Source organism: Carya illinoinensis, chromosome 11, assembly GCF_018687715.1.
Source record: "Carya illinoinensis cultivar Pawnee chromosome 11, C.illinoinensisPawnee_v1, whole genome shotgun sequence".
In the NCBI taxonomy this organism is placed as follows: domain Eukaryota; kingdom Viridiplantae; phylum Streptophyta; class Magnoliopsida; order Fagales; family Juglandaceae; genus Carya; species Carya illinoinensis.
Window position 1 is genome coordinate 40,117,671 of NC_056762.1, and position 25,849 is coordinate 40,143,519.

The 25,849-nt window shown below is 38.7% G+C and overlaps 3 protein-coding genes across 3 annotated transcripts; 2 read left to right on the forward strand and 1 right to left on the reverse strand.

Annotated features, from left to right (window-relative positions):
* The first annotated feature begins 7,313 nt into the window (after positions 1-7,313).
* Positions 7,314-9,543, forward strand: LOC122281708 (AAA-ATPase At3g50940-like). The gene is made up of 2 exons (XM_043093446.1): positions 7,314-8,412; positions 8,741-9,543. The coding sequence occupies exons 1-2, from the start codon at positions 7,426-7,428 to the stop codon at positions 9,278-9,280; spliced, it is 1,527 nt and encodes a 508-aa protein (XP_042949380.1). The 5' UTR covers positions 7,314-7,425; the 3' UTR covers positions 9,281-9,543.
* A 2,305-nt stretch (positions 9,544-11,848) lies between these two features.
* Positions 11,849-17,924, forward strand: LOC122281711 (ubiquitin-conjugating enzyme E2 36). Its single transcript, XM_043093448.1, has 8 exons — positions 11,849-12,010; positions 12,324-12,351; positions 12,619-12,705; positions 13,852-13,910; positions 16,792-16,833; positions 16,929-17,002; positions 17,417-17,514; positions 17,639-17,924. Exons 1-8 carry the CDS (start codon positions 11,975-11,977, stop codon positions 17,674-17,676), a joined length of 462 nt encoding a protein of 153 aa, XP_042949382.1. The 5' UTR covers positions 11,849-11,974; the 3' UTR covers positions 17,677-17,924.
* Positions 17,925-20,652: 2,728 nt separating this feature from the next.
* LOC122281710 (TPR repeat-containing thioredoxin TTL1-like) lies at positions 20,653-24,998 on the reverse strand. Its single transcript, XM_043093447.1, has 7 exons — positions 23,588-24,998; positions 22,796-22,991; positions 22,513-22,697; positions 22,088-22,421; positions 21,794-21,998; positions 21,584-21,690; positions 20,653-21,449 (listed from the first exon to the last, which is right to left on the reverse strand). The coding sequence occupies exons 1-7, from the start codon at positions 24,523-24,525 to the stop codon at positions 21,297-21,299; spliced, it is 2,118 nt and encodes a 705-aa protein (XP_042949381.1). The 5' UTR covers positions 24,526-24,998; the 3' UTR covers positions 20,653-21,296.
* Positions 24,999-25,849: the final 851 nt, after the last annotated feature.

The window sequence follows — 25,849 nt, forward strand, 5'->3', positions numbered from 1 at the left end:
ATAATCAAATTTACATCTTTTTATATAAGTTTAAATTTTTGGAATAAATTATGATTACACATGATATTTTATGTAAGGAATCAAAGAGAAGAAAAGAAGAAGCTGGAAAAACAGAGAGCAGGTACACGAAGGATGAGGGAAGATGCTTTCTCAATATTCTGTGTAATGAGCACTGTACAATCTGTCCTACATATACACATTTCTGTAACAAACTAACCGTTTCTATACTAAAAATAGCAGCTGGCTAAGCAAAAGAATAATAAGTATTTACAAAGAATCAAAATAATGGAAATAAGCAAAAACTGGAAAAGAATACAATTTATCCCTTTTCAGGTTCTAAGCTTAAACGACTTGTAGGCTCTTTTGAAGAGGAACGGCCTGCAGTTTGATCATCTATGGTGTGTAATAGCCCCCCACAAGATGGAGAATAGAGGTTCACTATTCCCATCTTGGACAAATGCAACTGAAGAATAAAGGAAGGTAAAGCTTTTGTAAATATATCAGCAAGTTGACATTTTGAGGCAATGTGAGCTGTGATCATGCTGCCCTCTTGGATCTTGTCTCTGATTAAGTGACAATCTAACTCAATATGCTTTGTACGTTCGTGGAAGACCGGATTGGCAGCAATGTGGAGGGCTGCTTGGTTGTCACAGTAAAGCAATGCAGCCTGAGGATGAGAAACCCGAAGATCAAGAAGTAAATATCGAAGCCAAGTAAGCTCAGAACATGTGGAAGCCATGGAGCGGTACTCAGCCTCAGCGGAAGAACGAGACACCACAGATTGTTTCTTGGACTTCCAAGAAATAAGTGAGTCCCCTAGAAGAATGCAATACCCAGTCACAGAACGACGTGTGTCAGGACACGAGGCCCAATCAGAATCACAATAGGCCTTGAGTTGAAGTTGAGAGGAAGATGATAGCAAGATGCCCTGTCCAGGTGCTACTTTGATGTACCGAAGTATTTTATGAGCTGCAGCCAAGTGTGAAGTGGTGGGATGATCCATAAATTGACTAAGGAGCTGGACAGCATAACATATATCAGGCCTAGTGATGGTTAGATATAGCAAACGGCCAATGAGTCTTCTATAAGAGCTCGGGTCTGAGAGTTGAGCACCAGATGATTTGCTAAGTTTAAAATTCTGCTCAAGTGGCAGCTTGAGAGGTTTGCTGCCAAGAGTCCCTGAGTCGGCCAAGATATCCAAAGTATATTTTCTTTGGCATAAGTGAATGCCTTTGGAAGACCTTGCAACTTCCAAACCAAGAAAATAGCGCAAACAACCAAGATCTTTGATCTTAAACTGAGTGTTCAGAAAAGATTTGAGTGATGCAATGGAAGAGGAACAGTTACCAGCCACAATAATATCATCTACATAAACTAGTAAGGCAGTGAAAGATGAACCATCTAGTTTAGTAAACAAGCTGTAATCAGCTTTAGATTGCTCAAATCCAAAGGCAATAAGAGAGGAAGAGAATTTAGAATACCATTGTCTGGAAGCTTGTTTAAGACCATAGATACTCTTGAGAAGCTTGCAAACTTGAGTGGGTCCTCCTTTGTCATAACCAGGAGGTTTGCGCATATATATTTCCTCATCCAAATCGCCATGGAGGAAGGCGTTGTTAACATCAAATTGGAGAAGTGTCCAGCCTTGTACTGCTGCTACAGATAATAAAACTCTGACAGTAACAAGCTTTGCAATTGGAGAAAAGGTCTCCGTATAATCTATCCCTTCTTGTTGTGTGAATCCCTTGGCAACAAGCCTTGCCTTCAACCTTTCTACAGATCCATCAGCATGAAATTTTGTTTTGTAAACGTATTTACAGTCAATTGCCTCTTTTCCAGGAGGTAAGTCAGTGATTATCCAAGTCTGGTTCTGTTCTAAGGCTAACAGTTCAGAGTTCATGGCTTGACACCAACCAGGGTGTTTGACAGCTTGTTTGTAAGTTGTTGGGTCAGAAACAATGGAAATGGAGTTTGAAAAAGCAGTAAAGGATGGAGAAAAATTCTGGTATGTCAGAAAATTAGCTAGAGAGCAGGGATTACCAACAGAGAATGATGGAGACTTGGATAGCAATTGAGAAGGAGCTGAAAGTGAAGTCTGGTGGCAGTGAGATTCTTGCAAGTATTGTGGAGCTGTCCTTACTCTATTAGACCTGCGAAGAGGAGGAGAAGGTGGGGTATCATGGGTGGAAATGGAAGGGTCATCATGAGGAGAAGAGGGGAGGGGATGGTGGGATGTAGGAATATGTTGGTGTGATGACTGTGGTGCTGAAATGGAAGGTGAAGTGGCTGGATGTTGGGGAAAGGCAGTGGTAGGAAAATCAAGAGAGTCGGGCAAGGGTTTTGTAAAGACAAGAGAGGGAGTTTGAGAGGGATCGGATGAGGGATGAGACAAGGATTGAAAGGGGAAGATGGACTCATGAAAGAGTACATCTCGAGAGATAAAGGTGGTTTTGGACTTAAGGTCAAGTAATTTATAACCTTTGGTGCCAAAAGGATATCCAAGAAAAATGCACATGCGACCTCGGGGATCAAATTTTTTTCTACCTTGGGAAAGGGTGGCAGCAAAACAAAGACTTCCAAACACTTTTAAGTGAGCATAAGTGGGTGGGGTCTTGAATAAAATTTCAAATGGTGTCTTGTTTTGAAGTAAAGGACTAGGAGTCCGATTTATGAGATATGTGGCTGTTAAGACAATCATTCCAATATTCAAGAGGGAGACTAGCTTGAAATTTTAAAGCACGAGCCACATTAAGCAAGTGTTGGTGTTTTCTCTCCACAACTCCATTTTGTTGTGGAGTGGCCACACAACTAGTTTGATGAATGATGCCTTTGGTGTGAAAGAAAGATGGCATTTGGAATTCTCCACCATTATCACTTCTTAAAATTTGGATTTTGAGGTTAAATTGAGTTTCAACCATATTGGCAAAAGACTCAATGTTATTTCTGGTTTCTGCTTTATTATGGAGAAGATATAGCCATGTACTTCTAGAAACGTCATCAACTAATGTGAGAAAATACTTTGAACCATCATAGGCAGGGACTGAACAAGGTCCCCAGAGATCACAGTGCACAATTTCAAAGGGTCTTGATGTTTTATGTGTGCTATGAGGGAAAGGAAGTCTATGAAATTTGGCCAATGGACAGATGTAACAAGGCTTTGTATTAGAAGTAGAAATGCTTTGCTTTACAATGGGATCTGAAATTAGATTTAAAACAGGAAAGGAAAGGTGACCTAGGCGACAATGCCATAGGTCAGTAACATTTTCAGCATGTAAAACAGAAGCTGTAGCCGAGTTCTTGACAGGTGAAAAATTTGAAAGTGTGGTGACCAATGTAGAGGGAGGGACAACAATGTTAAGCAGGTGATATAGGCCATTCTTCACTTCACCCTTCCCAATCGTTGTCCAAGATAAAAGGTCCTGAATTAGACAAAAGTCAGAGAAAAACACTAGACAGCAAGTGAGATTGGCAACTAACTTTTTAGCTGAAATTAAGTTAAAATTAAAAGATGGAACACATAAGACTTCGGTGAGACAAATGGAGGGTGTTAAGTGGACTGTGCCAGTGTGTGTGACAGGGACATTGGTGCCATTTGGTAATTTAACAGAGTGAGATACATGGGCAGTAATGGTAGTGAAAAAGGTGGTGCAACAGACCATATGGTCAGTGGCACCAGTATCAATTATCCAAGAAATATTTTCAGAAAACAAGGAATTATGTGTGGATGTGGATAAACAAAGAGGGATACCAGATATGTGAGCAGTCGAAGTGGAAGGAATGTTGGATTGAATCTGGTTAGCAGAGGGCTGAACAGTGTTGGAGGACTCCCTTGGTTGGAGTAAAGCCATTAACTGCTGATACTGAGACTTAGTAAGGCCAACCCGATCATCACTGTTGTCCTCGAGGTCAGGAGCAATTTGAGCAGCAAGAGCATTAGATCCTTGAGATTTATTAAAAAGCTTGTGTCCAGGGGGATAGCCATGGAGCTTGTAACATTTCTCCATGGTGTGTCCAGTCATATGACAATGAGAACAGATGGGTGCTTCAGCATTACCAGCTTTAAAACAGTTTTCAAGGGAGTGTCCTGTGATTTTGCAATGAGAGCAGTATGCTCTTTCTTTCTTGAATTTGGGTTGGGGTGAAATTTTGGTAGAATATTGAAAAGGTTTTCGAATGGCAAAAGCCATTGAGTCAGACGGGTTTGAGTTGGGAAGTAACTGGTGGTGGCGTTCTTGCTGTTGGATGAGGGAAAAAACTTTTGTGATGGGGGGGAGAGGATCTGAAAGCATTATTTGGTCTCGGACAGATGAATAGGTGGGATTTAAACCCATCAAAAATTGAAACACACAATCACGTTGGTAACGATCTGAGAGTGTTTTCATTGAGCCACAAGCACAAACAGGTATAGGATCATAAATGAGCAATTCATCCCAAAGAGTTTTAAGGTTGCCGTAATACACACTTACAGTGTCAGAGTCTTGAAGGAGGCCAGCAAGTGCCTTTTTGAGCTGATAAATGCGGGGTGCATTCTGATGGGAGAACCGATCGTGTAGATCAAGCCAAATGGCGTGGGCATCGTCGATGAAGGCAACGCTAGACCGAATGGAGGAGCTGATGGAGTTGTGAAGCCATGAAACAACGGTATCGTTGCAGCGTTCCCAGAGGTCGAAGAGGGGGTTGTCTGGGTCAGTGGGTTGAGGGATTGAGCCGGTGATGAAGCCCAACTTATTTTTGGCACGGAGGGCTCGTCTCATTGCTCGGGACCAAGTAGTATAGTTCTCACTTGTGAGTAGGTCAGTGACCAAAATATTTGCAGGGTTGTCGCCAGTATCCAGGCGAAAGGGGTTGCTGGGATCGGCGAGGTTTGAGTATTTGGCCATGTATGTGGCACGAGGGCTGTTTGAAGGTTTGTCTGAACGAGTAGAGGAATGGTTGGGACTGTTTGATGAGCTATCGGATCCTTCAAAAACCTCCATGATTGTTGCTCTCAGGGCTCTGATGCCATGTAAGGAATCAAAGAGAAGAAAAGAAGAAGCTGGAAAAACAGAGAGCAGGTACACGAAGGATGAGGGAAGATGCTTTCTCAATATTCTGTGTAATGAGCACTGTACAATCTGTCCTACATATACACATTTCTGTAACAAACTAACCGTTTCTATACTAAAAATAGCAGCTGGCTAAGCAAAAGAATAATAAGTATTTACAAAGAATCAAAATAATGGAAATAAGCAAAAACTGGAAAAGAATACAATTTATCCCTTTTCAGGTTCTAAGCTTAAACGACTTGTAGGCTCTTTTGAAGAGGAACGGCCTGCAGTTTGATCATTTATGGTGTGTAATATTTTACACATGCAAGGAAGCTAAATCGAATCCGAAAACTGGATTAATTAATATTAATTCAGTTAGATGCATGATCAGACATCACCTACTCTGCCTTTTTGTCTTTTGTTTTTGTCATATTCTCTCATGGTTTCCTAATTTCATTGTCATCGAAGATTCCATTTACTTTCGGTATAAACAAACCATACCCCACGATGATACACACAGAAAAAGGCCAAGAGCTCATGCCCTGCCCTACAAAGAAATGAACGGTCTAAAAAAAATTATATATTAATATTATACAAAGCATGCGTGCATGATTAAGGTGGCAACTTATGAGAATAAATATGCCATTTTTTTTTTCTAGATGCCCATAAGTATCACTTTGATGATTTAATTTTAACCTATTTTGTGCACAAAAAGAAAAAACAAAATGTTGTATGAAAATGCTCTTTAAGTACATGTTTATATGCTTAAAATATTTTAAAATTTTGTTAATAGTAGTGAAATAGTTTGAGCGAAAATGTTTTGTTGAGTTTTAAAAAAGGATAGAGAAAAAATTAGTTAAATAAAAATATTTTTAAAATTAGTATAGTATTGAAATTTGTGAAAGTGAATAGATAAAGTTAAAAAGTTGTTTGAATATAATTTTTATTTTAAAATTTGTAAAAATTGTATCGATTTTTATGTTTGAATAATGATTAAATAAAAAATTTTAAATCTAAAATAAAAAATATTTTATAGTTGAGTGATCTTAAAAAATGAAATTACCTAAAATTTTGAGAATTTTTATTGTTACCCAAACATTCCCAAATCATTAAAGAAAACTTGAATGAAAGGAAAACTTTTGCAAAACCACAAGTGGGCCATTCACCAGAAGCCAATTTTGAATGTTAAATTTTTTTGTTTCTTCTTTGGGTCTCTAATTTCTTTCTTCGTAACTTGCTTATTAAGATTCTTCCCTAACGTCATTTACATCTTGTTTCTTACAGTTTTTCTTAAATTTTAACTAAAATCATATTTCTTATAATTTTTTTTTTTAAATTTTATTCATCTTAAAAAATTCTCCTACATCTAATTTCCTATCATTTCTCTATTTCATTAAAATAATTTTTTCTGTTATTTTATTATTATTATCTATACTCCTTTATTTCTATATCTGTAACTATTTTTTATAATATATATATAAAAACTGATTTAAGGGATAAATAATTAAGGTATAAAATAATGACTCTAAACATATACCTTAAAATAGAAAATAGGATGTAATGCTTATTTTGTAAAAAAGTTAAATTAATTCTTTAAAATTGAGGAAGATAAAGAACTGAATTGAAATGTTCGGATGGATTTAGGTGTTGAGAAGTATTGAGAAGAGTTATAAATAGTAATAAAAAGTATGTAAAAAGTAATAATAAAATAATAAATAAAAATAAAAAATAATAATGAAAAGTATTGAAAAAACATAACTAAGTCTGACTTAAATATGTCGGCTCATGGACATAGAAGCACATCGTTGAAGTCATAAATTTGCTTGAATAGGTCACATGACCGTGTTGTGCGGTGTGAAAGACCAACCTCCGCAGTCCAAAAGGTCCGCTCTAAAACTTGCAGGCCAAGCATGCATGGAATCTCATACTTGCAACCGCTGCCTTGTTGGAACCAATTTTCGCATATCATATTAAAAAGTTCCAGAATTTAATCGATCGAATCAATTCAGCACTTCTAAAATTTGCGAATCTTTGCGAGGATCCGTATCCATCAATTGTTCGTTTGAGATTGCATTTGGATGGTAAAGTAATTTTAAATATTCTATAAATAATAGTAAAAAAAAATAAAATAATAATAATAATAAAATATTAAATCGTATAAATAATAATAAAAATATATATAAAAAGTAATAATAAAATAATAAATACAAATAAAATATTTTCAAAAAATTCTAATACCCTCAAAGCACAGATACAGAGGGTCAAAACAGGTTGGCCTGCCTCCTAGCTCCTCCTATATAATATATATATTTGATCTCTCACAAAAACAAGTACCAAAGCAAAAGGGTGATTTCATCCAACTCCTCTATCTTTGTCGTTTATCTTATAAACCTGCGTTATGAAAATGTTGTCACGAAAAAGATTGTCCGATCCGAAAGCAGTTTTGACTGCAGCTGCCTCTTTTGCTGCCACGGCCATGCTTATTCGAAGCGTTGCCAATGATTTCATTCCTCATGAACTACGAAGTTTTTTCTCCTCTAGGATCGATAAGCTTGCTCGTAAATTCTCTTCAAAGATGACCATTGGCATAGATGAATTTCAAGGGCATTCAAGAAACTTGGTATTTGAGGCTGTCGATGTCTATTTGGGCACTAAATTGACCCCATCTGTTCGAAGAATTAAAGTGAGCAAAGGGGAGGAAGACACGAAACTAGCAGTCGCTGTGGATAGAGATGAAGAGATTCTTGATGTTTATGAAGATGTGCAAGTAAGCTGGATATTGGTTTGTACAGAGATTGAACCATCTGGTGGTGGAAATGCTTTTCATTATTCTGCGCTTTCACGATTGGAAAGGAAATCCTACGAGCTAACCTTCCATCAGAAACATACAGAGAAGGTGTTGAATTCATATTTGCCATACATTTTGGAGAGAGCAAAGGCCATTAACGAAGAAAGCAAGGTCATAAAGCTTCACACAGTTGTTTATGGGGAATGGGACTCGAACACCGTTAATCTTGATCACCCAATGACCTTCAAGACCCTTGCCATGGATTCCGACCTTAAGATGGCATTGATGGATGACTTGAACAGCTTTGTGGAGGGGAAGGAATTCCATAGAAGAACTGGGAAAGCTTGGAAACGAGGGTACTTGTTGTATGGTCCTCCTGGCACTGGGAAATCAAGCTTGATAGCAGCCATAGCTAATCACCTCAGTTATGACATCTACGATTTGGATCTAACCTCTGTTGACTCCAACTGCGATTTAAGGTCATTGTTGCTTGGCATGTCGAACCGATGCCTACTCGTGGTCGAGGACATTGATTGCTCTATCAAGCTGAAGAACCGAGAAACACAGAGTGAATCAGAGAGTAGTGACAAAAATCAGGTCAGTGTGATATTATGTTATTGTGCACAAACATTGCAGACCCAAGTCCCCTCTCCAATTTTTCTTGAAGATGTAACAAAACATAACTCTGTTTTTTTTTTTCTTCCTTTTTTCTTTTTCTCTCTCTATTTTTAAGTATAATGGGATAGATTATCATGAAAAGTGGATACCGGTTAGAAGTTTTCGGTGTACTAGTTTTGTGTATGCTTGTGATGTGAAGGCATTTCTAGAGCCTATGAAAAAACCAGTTGGATGTAGAAATGGTGTAATGATCCTTATTGCACCAACCAAGGAAGTATTCTAATCTTTGTTACTATCATGTAAACAGGTGACACTTTCAGGCTTCCTCAACTTCATAGATGGTCTTTGGTCATGCTGTAGTGATGGACGAATCATTGTTTTCACGACCAATCACAAAGATAGGCTAGACCCTGCGTTGTTGAGGCCAGGTCGCATGGATATGCATGTTCACATGTCATATTGCAACTTTTCTGGATTCAAGCAATTGGCATTCAACTATCACAGAATTTCCGAACATCAACTCTTTGGAGAAATTGAAGGGCTTATAGGGGATGTTGAAGTCACACCTGCAGAAGTTGCAGGTGAGCTAATGAAGAGCAAAGATGATGAAGTTTCCCTCCAAGGCCTTGTCAAGTTCCTTCAGGACAAGAAAGTTCAGCCTCATGATAAGGCTGAAACTAATAAGGATGTCAAAGGAGACCATCCAGAAGGGACAGACAAGCAAGATGGTAAAGGGGAAAAGGTAAAACAAGCCAAGGATGATAAGGCTGAAACTAACAAGGATGTCAAGGGAGACCATCGCGAAGGGACAGAGAAGCAAGGTGGTGAAGAGGAAAAAGTGAAGTAGCTAAGGATGATGACGAACAAATATAAGAAAAAATTAGAAGGCTTAAAACGGCCTGCGAAAGTGCTCCCTCAACCTTTTTTCTTCCCCCACTCACGAGTGAAGATCGATATGGTAGAGAGACGGGGAGAGAATTACTCGTTATATAGCAGTTGTAAGGGAGATTACTCTTTAAATGGTGAAAAATGATGTTCATTTGATCGACAACATCATTGTAATTTTTAATGCTTTCCTTTATCAATGAATACGGGTACTGATTTTGTGCAGAAACGGCTAAGATTTATTACATTTTTTATTTTTTATTTTTACAAAACATCAATACCAGTGTGATGAGTATTTACTTAGTTTACAAGATACAAGCATAAAGATCTCGTTTTTGTTTCATAACGTCGTATTCTAAACAACCCTTTTAGGAATACAAAACGTTTAGTTTCTGAAAGTCATGGGAATTCGACCCAATACCTTACTGCTTAATAACTAGCCAAGATTTCTATTGGTTTATTCAAAATTGGAAAATAGTTTGCTGATTGCTCGTTGCCTATGTTAATTCTTTCTCAATGTATTCATTTAAAAAATCCCAATTCCCCAAGGTCTCCGATTTTTGGAAATCAAACCAGAGAGTGCGACTCGGCCACCCAACCGTGTCCCTTTCTCTTCGTGCCTCCGTCTTTTCCCCAGACACAGATGAAGTATACAGTCTCATCCCACGCTGCTCCAATCCATGTTTGGGACCAAGTTGGGACGGGGTTTTCCTTCTGTAAACCCTTCTATGATCGAAGGGGAATCGTATCCCAGATCTGTCCCAGCATTTCAATCTCTGCCAACAAAACCCACATGCCTTTTGCTCATCTAAAGTCGCCTCGAGCAACCCACCAAAGTTGCAGTTGTCATTGAAAAGCTCATGTCCCACAAAGTACCACTCGACGCCACAGCCCTTTGTCCACTGCTACTTCCCTTGCTGTTTCGGGAAAGAATCTCCGAGGCCTTGCCAACGACTTGATCCCCGTGGAACTTCGAAGCATAATCTCTTCTGGTTTGCGTAGCCTTGCTGGTCAACGCGCTTCAGAACTCAGCCTTGTCATTGTGATAGAAGAGTTTCATGGGCGCGCTCGAAACCAAGTGTTTTGTGCTGCCAATACGTACTTGGGCACTAAGACAGAATATGATGAAAGTGTATTGTATTGGCTTGAACAGATTGTACATGGCAGTGGAAGATATACATGAAAATGAATTAAATATAATCCCATGAATTATGGGATATGAGACCGTTGTACAACAGCAAAGGAAATGAAGTAATGAGCTGCTTGATCTACGATGGTTGACTTTCTTTTTTACAGATTGCTTGGCCATGTTTTCTTTGGAGTGATTCTCCGCTTGAGCAGTGGGTACGCTAACAGGCACCAAGATGGCTAGATGTCCCCCTCAGTTGAAAGACTCAAAGTGGGCAAAGCCGAACCGGACAAGAAACTGTCACCATGGATAACGATGAGTAAATTGTTGACGTTTATGAAGACTTGAAATTCAGGTGGACTTCGGTGTGCAAAGAGGCATCAATGACTTGCAAGACCTATACTATGAACCTGGAACTGATGCAAGCTTTGATGAATGATTTGGACGATTTTTTTGACGAGGAAGGAGCTCTACAGAAGGTTTGGGAAGGCATGGAAGCGCGGCTACTTGTTGTATGGCCCTCCTGGCACTGGCAAATCAAGCTTGATTGCAGCCATGGCCAATCACCTCAACTATAACATATACGACTTGGATCAATGTTGCTTGGTATGTCCAACAGATCCATACTTGTCATTGAGGATGTCGATTGCACTATTAAGCTGCAAAACGGAGCAGATGGAGATGATCCAACTTTGAGGGGAAGAAATTCCTATGATCTCAGTTACGAGTGAGAGCCCTGTGGGCCAAAATCTACACCTAACGAGAAAAGGGTGGCCAGCGTTAGAATAACGCAAACATTCCTCCCTTGGCTCTGAATGGGACCTGTTCTTTGCATATCAAGCGTGCCGACTTGTCAAAGAATGTTCTCCATTACCTTGCAAATTTCTTCCACCTTGGGGACGCGTATTCTCTAATTATTATTATTTCAGTAATTGTAAAGTCTACTCATGGGCTACCATCTAAAGTTTTAATTCACACTTTAAACTATCTATATTTTTATATTGTTAAGATGAATGAAAAATATTTATTTTAATTTACGCTTTAAGATTTAGAAGCGTCCTTAAGTATTTATTATTATACATTTAAATTAATATTAATGCTAAAAAATATTATTATTTGAATAAATAATATTACATATAATCGTAAAATATATAAATATACGGTCGTTTTAAAAAATAATAGAGTCTATTATTAAAAAAATTTATTTATTAAAATAATTACATAATATTTATATACTCACGACCACTGTAACTATAATTTTTTATATATATATTTTAATTTTTTTAGCAATCTTAAAAACAAAAAGGAAATTAAAAATAATAAAAATGCGCAAATAATTGAGCTAATCACTGTTGGACTAACTAATAAAATTATAAAGCAAAAAGTAAAGGGCTATAAAGAGCTCCCCCCCTCTCCAGAAATTCATCGTATCGGGCATTCTCTTCGGTGTTATATCTCTCTCTTAACTCCTCTCTCTCTCTTTCTCTCAACCCTTTGGCATTTGCGTGTACTGTAATCGACCCTGAAATGGCCAACAGTAATCTACCGCGAAGAATCATCAAGGTTTGTTTCTCGATCTCCTCCTCGATCCCTCTCTCAATTTCCCTGATCCGTCCCCGCTCATCTTTTTGGTTCCCGAGAAAACTACTGAAATTAGTCTTCTTTTTCGGTTGTCTTTTCTTTTTTGGTTGATAAGACGAACCACTCTTTTAGACCGAGCTGTTATCTATGATTTAACGACTCGGGTCTTCTTCTTCTTCTTTTTTTTTTTTCTTGATCTTCTTTAGTAACCAAACGGAGCTTTAGGGTTTCTGTGTTTGTTTTTTGCATCTGATTCGTGATTGTTCTTGCTCATTTTCTTTTCTTGATCCAACAGGAAACTCAGCGTCTCCTAAGTGAACCTGGCAAGTCTTTTCTCTTTGTTTTTGTAAATTCATTCGATTTTGTTTATCAATCTCCCATTAAATTGCATACGTTTTGTTAATTTTTGCTTTTGAGAAAATGAAAAATGAAATTAATCTAAATTCCGTATTGATGTAATGTATAACATTCGCAGATGTATAGATGTATTAACATTTTTGATATTGGCCTTTCTTTGTTTTCGATTATAATATGAGGGTGAGGATTATAAGGGGTTTATTGGCTATCTGATTTTTTATCTATGGTTTCAGCGCCGGGAATTAGTGCTTCACCATCGGAGGACAACATGCGATATTTTAATGTAATGATCCTTGGCCCAACACAGTCTCCATATGAAGGTAACAAGCTGGAAAGTATGCAAATTGGACGCCATATTTATCTTAGCTGTTGGCATTTCTTGAAGATATTTAGTTCTTGAGATTGAATGCTGAAAGTATGTTAAAGAGCTCATTGTTTTTAGGTCGTTTTAAGATCTTGGATATTTGCTTTTGCATGAAAATATTTTTGGACATTTATAGGAAAGGCTCAGGAGACCATTTTCTTTTTGAGGCGACATTCCCACTTTTGCTATGAGATGTGGTTTTAGAAAACAATGCCGTGGGCCCTAATTTTTGTTATCTTCATTTTGGGAGTTCTACCTCTATATTGGGTGTAAAAGATTGCTGGTGGGAGGCATGGATTATTGGGGAGTGCTAAGTGTGTGCAAGGATATATATATATATATATAGATGAGACATTTATGGAAAAGTACTCTTTGTTTTAGATGGAAGAGTATTAAATTTTCCTTTTTCAGTCATCTTAAAGTTCAGCCAGTCTTAGTCAATTACATGAATCAGGCATTTTTTTTTTTTTTAATGAAACGATTACCATATCGACCAAAAGTGGTATCAATCTTTCAACATTTATTATGTCCTCTACTGTATTTTATCAGGGACTCTCTCTCCCCATGTGCACATAAATGCTCTTCCAGGTAGTTAGAATTGATGACGGTTGCTTTAGATTGATTGACATTTCTGGTTGGCATTTGATAGAAATGAGCAAGTGTGGCTTGGAAATTATGGATTAAAGGATGACAGTTACATTCTTTTTTAGTTTCGATCAATGACCATATTTCCGCTAATTAGGAATCATTAATGCTCCCATCATCATTTCTTTTGATCGGTATGTTCCCATCATCAATTATATAAAATTTCTGTTATTGTAAAACTATTTAGCACTTGAGAATGTTGCATCTTTCATTGAGCAGTGACTTATTCTCTGGTTAACTTGAAATGAATATTTTTCGTAGTAGCTTGGAACTTGTTTATAGTTTGACTTTGGCAGGGCAAGAAAAGCCAATTATTACATTTCTCATTGCTAGTTTCCATTAATGATCCATGTGAGAGTTTACTTTTGAGTTAAATAATCCCCCTCCCCTCTCTCAATAATACAACTTACAATTTTATTTGATATGATGTGTTTTCATTTTTGAACTATATGTTTAGGAGGGGTTTTCAAGTTGGAATTGTTTCTGCCTGAAGAATATCCAATGGCTGCTCCCAAGGTACTTTGATTTGCGGTCATTTCCATTTGCACTGTGGCTTTCTACAATTATGAGATGGTCGTATTTTCACTGAATGTGTGGCTGTTTCCTTTGATTCAAATATAAAACACATACATTCAGTGGTTGCAATTACAAAAAGCTAGAACCTTCTGTGGATTGTAACGAAATAACATTATCGAGTACACGAGTACAATAAGATCGTGCATGGTAGTATACCTGTATAGTAGACTTGAAGAACAAAAATGAATTTTAGAAATCTGAAAGGAAGGAGGGTCATGATGATTAGAGATTTAATTGTGCATGGGACTTGCTAGGTCTTTTAGGGTATAAATATATTCCCTAGAGGTAATTGTTGGCTTGGGTTTATATAAGTTCATGATGACTCTTTAAGGCTTTCCAAAAGGAAAGCTTTTTAGATTCTGCATTCCAAACTCTGCTTAAAAGGACACGGCAAGAGAAGGGGTTGAGGAGCACAGATTTAAAGGTCCATATTTGTGGAAGAGCTTGGGTTTGACCTATCATTTGCTCAAATGCATGACTGGGGGGCGCCTATATGCCTGGCATCGCACTAAAAGTTGCACATTTCTGAGTTCAATAATTTTGTAGAGAACCAAGTTATCTTTTAAGCATAATTCATATTCACTTGCTTTTTTGTTATGTTTGATAAGAGACTTGAAGGTGTTCAATGTGACTAAATTGTTGAGTTGGGTTGTCTTGAACCTAAGTAATGATGCACCTACAATTCTTTTACAACTCATTTTATAATCAACCAATGCAATCATGATGCTTCATTAAAAATGAATTTCAATTTTATACTTATCAAAAAAATTAAAAATGAATTTCAATTTTATAAAACTATCCTCCATTCTATATAGAGTTGTAAAATAATTTTAAAAGAGTTGTAAGTTGATTATTTTCCTTTGAACTAACCCTAGTCCAGCCCAATTATGTACATGCATAAGTGATTCACTGATTCTCCATGTTTGTTTGCACAACTAGCACAAATCCATCACAATGAGCCCCTTCTTCCTTAAGTTTTCTGTGGTCAAAATATTCCCAAGAGCAGCAGTGCATACGAAAAAAGCTACTTTAGAAGGCACATGAGACTTCTAAATACTTTTTCATGGGAAGGGTACATTACCTTGTGATGCCAATATTTTGTAATACACCTTGATTGTAGACTTCTTGCTGCCATTGGACCTTCACCGTATCCTATCCCCCTGCACTGTTATACTTCTTGTGGAGTATATCAATCTGAAAAATTCTGAAACGGTATGCAATTCCCAATCTTGAATATTCCTATTAAATAGGACATTCCACTGGTGAGAACCATGAGAAAATGCAAGCAGATCCACCACAGAAGCATCCCTGTTAACTGCAATACTATAGAGAACTGGGAAGGCCCTATCAAGAGCACGATCTCCACATCAAACATCATGCCAAAACCTAATTTTGGAAACTTCTCCAACCACAACATGGATATGGTTTTCGAAACACTCCCAACCCCTCCCAATAAATTTCCACAAGCCCACACCATTACACCCCCCCCCCCCCCCCCCCCCCCCCCCCCAAAAACAAAAAAAACCCAAAAGCACTTCCGTGTCAAGTCAATAACTTCCCTCCACAGCAAATCCCCCTCCAAGTGGTACCTCCATTTCCCCAACAAAGCTTTATTGAAAGTCCTCAAGTTGCGCACTCCTAATCCACCATTCAAGATTGGAGAGCAAAATTTATTCCAATTAACAAGATGGAATTCCCCCCCCCCCCCCCCCCCCCCCCCCCAAAAAAAAAAAAAACTCCCCACAAAAAAACCCAAAATAACTTCTCGATCCTATTCACCACCCTTGCAAGCAAAGGAAATAGAGATAAAAAAGGTTCGAAGGTTAGATAAGGTGCTCATAATCAATGTGAGTTGACCCCCTTTTGATAAATACAACCGTTTCCAACCATCTAACCTTTTCTCAACTTTCTCAATAACCACATCCCAACCTAAATGTTAATGCATGGGAAGGTTCAAATCCTCTTGGATGCAAACAATTTATAGGGGCCATCGGATTGGGGGCACTTCCCCTTGAATTACTTGGGGTGCTCTTGCGGGAAATTTCTTGCTGAGGGCTTGTGCACCCTTCGGATTAGTTGGGACTTTGTTCTCAGACACTAGTACCAATAAAGAAAAATGTTTAATGCATGGGAAGGGATTTATTTAACTCTTAAGACTGGATGGTCCTGGGAATTGACTCCATGGTTCTTTAGCATGTCTGGCTGAACATCTTTTAGGTCTTTTAAAAAGTATAACCATCTTCTTGGTGCTGGTGGTTGCATGCATCTGCTTTGGGATTGAATCATGGGTGGCTTGGTTTGTTGCATAGTATAAACATGGTAATGACATTTATCTGAATTTGTTGATATTACCCAGTGCTTGGATTGGGAATCTGTATCCATGATACAAAGTTGGTTGATTTTTGTGGTGGGATGAGGTGCTTTACGATTTCATTTCATGTAAAGCAGAGTTGGTTGGCAATAGTCACTCTTTTTAGACTCGTTGGCTGCAATGTTGCATTTGTTTTCACTGCAGTATATCCACTTGGTCTTCGCCTTGTCATATCCTTTTGTGTAGTCAGTCTGGGCCCTGAAACAATAGGGTTGCATCGGGTGACAGTCAGTATTACATCTTATTAGAACGTGGACTGCTCTCTAGCTCTAACATGAAACAAGTCTTGCGTGCATTAGGTGGTCAACATATTTCTCTCTTTATTATACCATTTCATATATGGTTATGGTTATGAAATGTGTGCATCTGTTTCTTGATGTTTTCAAGCTCCCATGCTTTCCACTTCTATGAATTTGCTACTTCAGTGTTTAACCATATTTCTTGTAACAGGTCAGATTTCTTACTAAAATATATCATCCTAACATTGACAAGGTAGGATATACTTTGTATTATGTTTTTACTCATTTTAGGTATAAGAATTTACTATTATTTCTTATGCCTCTTATGGAACAAGTTTCTTAATGCAGCTTGGAAGGATATGCCTTGATATTCTGAAAGACAAATGGAGCCCTGCTCTCCAAATACGAACTGTACTGTTGAGGTATATTAGGCTATGATCTTATTTCAGTGTTCTATGCACATCTTCCTGAATCTTTTCTCTCCTGAAAATTTTCCCATGGGAACTATTCTTGGGCAGCCTAATTTTTTTTGTGATATCAGAAAGAGTTTTTACTTACACATGCTATTTCTATCCATGAGAATGAAAAATAAATAAATAAATCAGTCAGTCATTTCAGTTGTTCGTCTTACAGCTCTAGTCAGTCTAGTTTTAAAAGATGAGAAAATTGAAAATATCTTTGGAGAAAGGGAGAACATGTGAGTTTGGGTAAATCCCTTTCTTCCATGGAGTGATAGAGTTTTTTTTTTTTACTTGGTGGTGACTTTGTAGCATATGTTTTTCTGGTGAAAATTTTGGAATCGATAATATTTAAGTTAGCAATGTTTTCCTCGTTAGCATTCAAGCACTTTTGAGTGCTCCAAACCCTGATGATCCACTTTCTGAGAACATCGCTAAGCATTGGAAAACAAATGAGGCTGAAGCTGTTGAAACAGGTAACGTTGCTATCCTCAACTTGTTGGTTCTTTAAAATGAGTTCTGTATTTTAAAGAAAAAGAAAGAAAGAAGTGAAATTACTATCCACTGTTTCACTATTTCTGTTACCGTTGATCCCTGCAGCGAAGGAGTGGACTCGTTTATATGCAAGTGGTGCCTGATGACACGGCTGAAAGCTTTGCTTCCCCCCAGTAACATTTAATGAAATGTTGTATGCAATTGACTGTCAATTTTAAAATGGAAATTTGGAAGAATTGATCTTTGAAAAATCGGAGTTTAATATATCTCCAAAGCTTCCAGTTGCCGGTTAATCGTTTTCCTCTCACGGAAGTCTTTGTGGAACTTGTATGATATATTCAGCCATTAAGTTGGCAAAGGATCTATATAGTAGTTGCTTCAGCCTCAAAAACTGTTTTGCCCTTTTAAAAAAAAAAGAGGAAAAGGCATTTTATAGCCTTGCTGTGATTTTATTGAGGCCATTGATGTCTTATCTCTCCCATCTGAAAAAGAAAAAAAAAAAGAGAGAAGAAAAAACTTGCACTTTAGATGTGAAGAATGGATTGATATTGATTTTCTTTCTTGCATGGCTATCACTGTCAGATGATTGGCTCTCTTAATTTATGAACTTTATTGCTATCGATAAACATCTCAGCAAAAGCATATATGTACAATCCGATTCGGTTTGAACTGGAGAGTTGTCCGATTCTATAGTATCGCTTTCTCTCGCATGCCATAGGAGAAACTTGAAAGCTCATGACGACAAAAGATAAAATGCCCAATTGGAAGTGTTTGTTTGTTTCTTTGTCTGGTGCAGCGATCGATAACGATAAAAGCCTCTCTCCTCTAGGCACCCCTCCCTCCCTAAATGGATCCCAAGCAAGGCTTCTCCAATAGAGTAATTCATCATCCACACGCTTCATCAAGTAAGAACCCTTGTGTTGAAAGACATCATAGGCTTCCTCGAGTTGTCAATTAATCAGAAAAGTTGTATTTTCTTCTTGTTTGTACTCTTTTGAGTGGCAAAGAATATGCTAACCTTACATGAGATGTATTGGCATGACTTGATTCTGTTATCGTGTACCCAGAAACCAAACTAAAGAAGTGGCAAAGGGTATTTTAAAGATCTCGTCGTACATGTCCAAAAGAATATAATAGGTGTACATAAGCCTGACAAAAATAAAACTTCCAAAAATCTGTTTGTTTTTTAGCAATTTTCTTTCACTCCCCTAGGAGTGAGAAGTCCCAATTCCAAACTCTTAAACACACACCGGCTCCGATGCTATCAAGGAAGTGGGAAACCCTTAGTGCACAGAACCACAATGACAATGGCACCTCAGTTTCATGCATGAATGTATTCCATCAAATCTCTCTCAAGTCATTTTCCTTCAACCCCACCACTGTCTCCATCATTATTAATTACAAGGCTTTGAGCAACAAGGTTCTTCAGTGTTATAAGTGGGTACGAGTGCAAGCAATCATGATCACGCTTTATATTTATAAATAAAACAGCCGTAAGCTCTCATCTCACATCAACCCTAATGAGTGTTCTAAAGAAAAAAACCTTAATAACCAAACTGGGTCCAAAGGTTTCCAAGAGGTCCAGCCAACAACGTCCAGAAGTAAGCGAAACGACAGGGCTTTTCCTCTGGTGTCTTCTCCTCCAATACAGTTCTGATCCTTTATCCGTTATCAGACTCTATTAACCTTACACAGATAATTCCTTTTTTTGTTTTCTGGAAAGATATATAAATATATATATTTATAATTACGTACACCGTGACCGTACCAACTGTAGCATTTCGTACGGTATCTTACCTCACCTTTCATAATTTCGCTTTGGATCTCCTTTTTTACTGCTTTTTCTGCCCTCTGGTCCATTCTCCTTTTATTTTTTTTATTTTTACCAGGTGTGCCCCACGTGAACAGTCAGTTGATGTTTTGACTACTGGACGTTCCGACAGGCACATTCATACGTGTGATGCAACATATGACATGTGTCTAGTAGCCCACTCATCACAATTCCTCTTTTAACGACCGTCCATCCTTCCGCTTGAAACTCAAAGCCAAAGTGCATGGTTCCTCATGCTTGATATTCAAATCCCCCAACCCCACAATTTCATACAACCTCATGAAATTTATTAATGCTGTGTCTTCTCACATTATTGTATTGTTCATTTTCTGTTCAAAGTGAAATCACATCGTTATCCTGTAATTGATTTGGGACACATCCATCTAGGCATGCCATCTACCATCTTCCTTTTGTAGTTGGATTAGATTAATTATGGAGACATGTCAAGTTTGTTTGGAAATATAAAAAGAAAGCTATGGATGCACTTTTAAGGTTGGTAGCTTGGGTAGTTTAGGCTCTAAAAACAGCTACTTTTATCCCTAAAAACATGTCATCTAGCCAATCAAGGTGGGGGAGGCCTCTGTATCCACCCATTTTGGGTCCCTCAACTCAAAGTCCCATTCCATCAGCTTATTAAGGCGGTCACCTTCTTCCCCTACCAAATAGGCCAATCAAAGAGTCACATATATTAGCACCCACCAATTGCACTTTTTATGAACTCTGTTAATTAGGTGTGCGAGTTGAGTAACTGTTTTTGGGATATGCCTCCAACACACCAACTCTCTCTCTCTCTCTCTCTCTCTCTCTCTCTCTCTCTCTCTCTCTCTCTCTCTCTCTCTCTCTCTCTCTCTCTCTCTCTCATATCCTCTAATCCATTGTTAATAGGAATACAATAACACTCAGTACCACTTCCAATATGTGAACTTTTAAATAAACAAATAATCAATGGTTGGCAAAAGGTCATGAAAATTACAAGCAAGAAAAAACAGTTGGCAGTGGTGCCTTAAAACCTCCCACCCTCTCACTCTCTTTAGAAGGACCGTCCACACAGAAAATAGCAATCAATTGTGTCAACTACCCAGTCCGCCCTTAATAAGAGAGAACCAACCGTCCATTAAAAACACGTGTACTTTCTGGTTGGCACTCCCTGCAAGACCAAGTCAGTGTTTTCTCCCTGCCTCATTGAATTTCCAGAATGCACCTAATGAAAGCTATGGAGATCTTTTGGCCTTGATTGATGGAATTCAGCTTGAATTAAAATGAACTAAAGAGAACGGAAATGCAGTAGTTGTAGGGGAAAAATGGGAATTTTTATTGATGAAATAATGGAACAACAGAGGAGAAACAACAATAATAACAACATATTCATCCTTCTTTCACTAACCCTAGTAAGAACCAACCAGACATCCAATCTCCATCGAGGCTTCCATTTTTTTTTTCTGTTGTATATATCACCACATATATACACGTAGTACACGTACCCTCTTCTACCAGCCAGCCACTTCTCTCTCTCAAGTGTAGCTAAGGACCAAATTTAATTAAATTGTACATACCTCTCAACGTTCTCTCAGTGGAAGTGAGGATACGAGAATGGGGCTGGCCTACATTAAAATTAAAGGAAAGAAGTTCCAAAAAAGGAAAAGAAAGAAATTACTGGGAGGAAGGACATGGAACCAGGGAGCAATGGGGGAATGAATGAATAAATAAAAATGTAAAAGGAACTAAGCTACCTCTCCGGGTTCCACTGGCATTGGCTGCTACTGACATTATTTTGTGGTTCTGATTATATCACAGGTATATGGTAAACCTTACACGGATGGTGGGAGGACAGATTGGAAGGGCAGTGGAAGAATTTCCATGAAACTATGGGTTTAGGCAGCAAGAAGAAAATGCAAAATGGGCACAGAAGCATTGAAGTACAGAGATCGAGTTCTAAAAGCTGTAATGCCTCACAGAATGTTCCAACACATCACGAGTTGGGCACACAATCTCCTTAACTCGCTTACCACTTTTGTAAATCTTGAAAGTCGGTACAATCCTCACATTCTCGGTGTTTGCAATTGTTGGGCTCTCTTTAACATCTACCTATAATCAAACAGCACAGAAAAATACACGAGCATAAGCATTTACTGATTTTTCATTTGCCTCTCCTAGTAGAATTCATGTGGAACATGGAGTTCATAGAATGCCATTCCAAGTATATAGGCTGAGTTATTTACCTTCAGGAAATTAATGGAAGGGTAGCGGCTACATAATGTGTCCACAAAAGGAGATATTTGCCTGCTTTGCAAATCAGAGGCAGCTTTGAAGTGGACAACGGACACACCTGCCATTTCAAAAACCTTATTATCCAGAACATCACAAAGTATTTCAGGCAAGAATGAGCAGAAGATGTTTCCATTCTTTATATATGTAGATAAGAAGGTTACCTGGGAAAGATATTGCAGCCCTTAGCTGCTCAAGACTTGATACTTCTTCCACTTCACCGCCAAACTTCATATTATGGACTTCTTCCCCACGAGATTTCTTCAATGCAACTTGAGCATGGAAAAGTGATTCTGCAACTTCATTGTCACTAGGAAGTTCCCTCCTCAAGATCTCATAATCGTTCACAGCATCAACCCACATCTCCAACTGTAATCCATGATAACTAATGGCATAAACCATACAAATTCTAAAAATACCAAAGAAAATTAATTGAACAGTAAAGTTGAGTCAATTACCTTGCTGTTTGAGGCAGCCCTTCGAAGAAGTGCTTTTGTGTAATTGGGTTGGATACTCAAGGCTCGGTTGCAGTCTTCAATGGATCTTTCCCACAGCCCAAGCTTAAAAAAACAAGCTGCCCTATTGCAGTAAAGAACAGAGTTGGAAGGTTCAATCCTGAGACCTTCTTCATATGCCAAGCAAGCCTCGGTGAACCTCTCAGATTTGAAGAGATCATTGCCACGTGCACGAGCTCTTGCCACCAACCTAACATTAGTAAGCAACACTGCAACTTCAACATTCCGGGGATCTATCTGCACAGCTTTTTCAGCAGCTGTAACTGCATTCTCAAACCTGCAAATTGCAATACATCGATCATCCATTACCACTCTCCCACAAAACCCTTTGCCCTCCTATATCTGAAGAAGCATAAGTTTCTGCTCACCTTCCCAATGCCATCTCAATCAGAGCTTGGACAAAGTAAAGATAAGCTTCAGAAAGCATCCCAAAGAACCTAGTCAGTGAACAGGAGGTGGTACATGGTTCTAGTTTGGGAGCGTTTACCATGCTTGATTCTGCACCATCAATTTGGTGAAGCTTCAAAAGGGCTTCCGCTCTACACATAAAGAGCTGTAAATTCAATTTGAACCGGTTCAGGCATTTATTAATGCGGGCTGCACCAATTTCTTAAACTATGCTAAAGAAAAAAAATAGAACTGAGCATTTACCTGAGGAGAAAAATCAGCTCCAGCAGCGATGGTAGCATCAACTTCCCTCAGAGCACTTTTCCAATCATTAATTCTCCGGGAATCAGTGCATTTGATTAAATGCTTCTCTACAGCCTGCAACTTCTGCAGCTCATCTGGATCTGGCTGTACTCCTGGTATACAGAGGTGCCTCCTGGCATTCTCAACCTGCCCTAACCTGTGATAAATTTAGGTTAAACGGGTATGGCCTAAACCTATAACGTAGCTTGCACGGTGCCAAAGAACAAATATCAAATATAAATAGTCATTCAACTCACCTATAATCGACCACCCACCAAAATATGGGAATCAAATAAAACCAAATAAACCAGCAGAACTCTAAAAAACATATGGCATTGCATTGGCTACCGGAGAGAGATAGGTCACAGATACACACACACACACACTTCATAAGGAGGATCCATTGTCCTAAAACACAAATGGGTTCTGACATTTTACATTGCTTTATAAATTGATTTAACCAATCCAAACTAAAATTATGCGATTGAAGAAGCCAAATAAAAAAAAAAAATCAATGAAAAGCACACAATAACCGGATTGAAACATAATAATTCCAAGTAACTTCACTATCTAACATAATCAGAACCAACACACTAAAACCAAAACGTTCAGGGACAGAAGCACAAACCAACCTAATGGACATCCTAGCACTATCAAAGAACCCAGATCTAACAACCAAAAAGAAACCCCCACAGTGCCCACCAAACCAATGGATCAAATACGCCCAAGAACTCCGCTTGAACCACCACTCACCTTAGAAAAAGAGATGCCAGCCGCTGGCGAGCCCTCCCATAATTAGGATCCAACCTCAACGCCACTTCGCATTCCCTCAACGCCTCCCCAAGCTTCCCTAAAGCCGTCAACGCCGCTGCCCGGTTGCTCCGATATGCCGCATTGCCTGGAGAAAGCGCAATTGCCCGATCGTACAAGCTCAATGACTCTCCATAATGTCCCCTCTTGTACTGTTCATTCCCAGCCCTCTTCACCTCCTCTGGATCCACAGCTAGCATCGATCTCCGCGCGTAGTCTCCGCCACCGCTAGACCGAAGATTAGTGGCGTTTGCATTTGCGGACTCCTTGGGGGCTACGCCGCCCCGCATTATGCTCCCGTGGCCGTAATTGCCCGAACCGGTACCTAAAACGTCGTTTCTAGAGCTCCGATTCGGTGTCACGCTTGTCTTGAGGATTTTCCCAGACGGGCAGATGTTGCCAGTGGGAAGGACATTCAGTGGCGGTGAATTCACCGAGCTTTGTGTATGTGTATGGCCCTGACCCGAGTATATCATCGGAAGGCTCGCACCAGAATCGGATCTAGAATGACCCGTTTTGAAATGCCGGGCGCTTACGCTGGATCGGAAGCTGTCACCAGCTATGGGACTGCTCTCGCTGGAGTATGAGAGCTCACCGGAATGGTTGTTTGGACCAGAATTAGAGACTTTTCCGACGGGATTGTACCCATTTCGACCGGATACCGATCCGGAAGAGCTGGAGCTACTGCTCGTGGTTGTGGTGGTGGCGGTGAGTCCACTGCTGGAGGGTCCGGAGTGTCGGGTCCGGAGAGGCGAAACGGGGGAGCCCAGATCGAGCTCTCGGAAATCGGGCTTGTTCGCCTCGCAACTCAGCGAGTCCCGGAACCGCTCGTTGAGCGTGTCCAGCCCTAGCTCCGAGATGGGCTTCCCGGAACGCGACATTTTCCCACTAACCAAACAAAATGAAAAGGTTATATTTTTCAGATTTTTACTATCGTTGAACACAAAATGAAGTTTTTCCAATTTCTCCTGTTTCCTAGGAATGCGTATGATGAATAAAAACACAAAACAGAGGAAGACACCGAATTGGAAGAAAAAACTTGGAAGAAGCCATGAAAATGAGAGATAGAAGAAAGAAATAGGGAGATAGGGATCTCGTGATATAAAAGGAGGAAGCAAAGAATGAATGTGAGGGTTAGGAATTGAGAGAGAGTCTGTAATGTGAACTGTATTCTGGAGAGAGAATAGAATAGAGGGAGAAGAGTGAAAGCTTTATTATTTTTCTTCTTCTTCTTATTTTTTGTTTTTTGTTTTTCTCTTTTCTCTCCTCTTTCTTTCCTCTTGGCCTGCTGCTGCCTGCCCGCAGTGCTGCTTCACGAGACAGCTTCGCCTCTCTCTCTCTCTCTCTCTCTCAACACTCCTATTTTACTCTCTTTATTTGTTTATTTATATTATTTTCTTTTCTTTTCATATGCTCTATTCTTACTCTGCAGTCATAATGATAATTAATAATATCGATTTGATATATATTTATATATTTTTTTTTTTCAGGTTCAATGAATATTATATTGACTCTCTCTTGCCTTCACTCTTGTGTTAATGTTTGATAATAATATCTTTTGGAAGAAAGGATTTACTATAAGGGAAATGCTTATCTGGTAGTGGTGGTCACTAATTTTTTAAATTTATTTAAAATTAAATAAATATTTTTTAATAAATTTATAGTTTTTATTTATTTTTTAACATTTTTTAATAAATTTAAAAATTAAAAAAAAAAAACATTTAGATCTTTGGGTGGACTCGCTTGTTGGAGTACCACCACCCTTACTATAATTAGAAGAGATGCAAGCAGGCCGATCCCAGCCCCACACTCATCCATATCAGCCGAATGAATCTGCAGAGCGCCCCATTTTGCTGCGGTTCATTAATACGACTCTACTGCCACTGGCACCGTATCATAACCCCACTCGGTTTTAGATTTGAGTACTCTTTAGGTGGGACCCTTCCCAAGGTGCTCATACAGTGTGAGTGGATGGATTTACTTTACACCCTAGTCTTTCTTCCGGTTTTTATTGGTCCTAGATTCCTGTACTTTCCAGATTTTTTTTTAATTTTATACCGTCTTACGTAAGCCAGAGAAGACAACACTAGATTTAAGGACATCGGTGGAATTACGCGAGTACCCTCAAATTGTCGTCTGAATTATGAGAATGGTTTCGAATGATAATAGCTCTTAAATTACACACTTGGATAAGCAAGAGCGGGA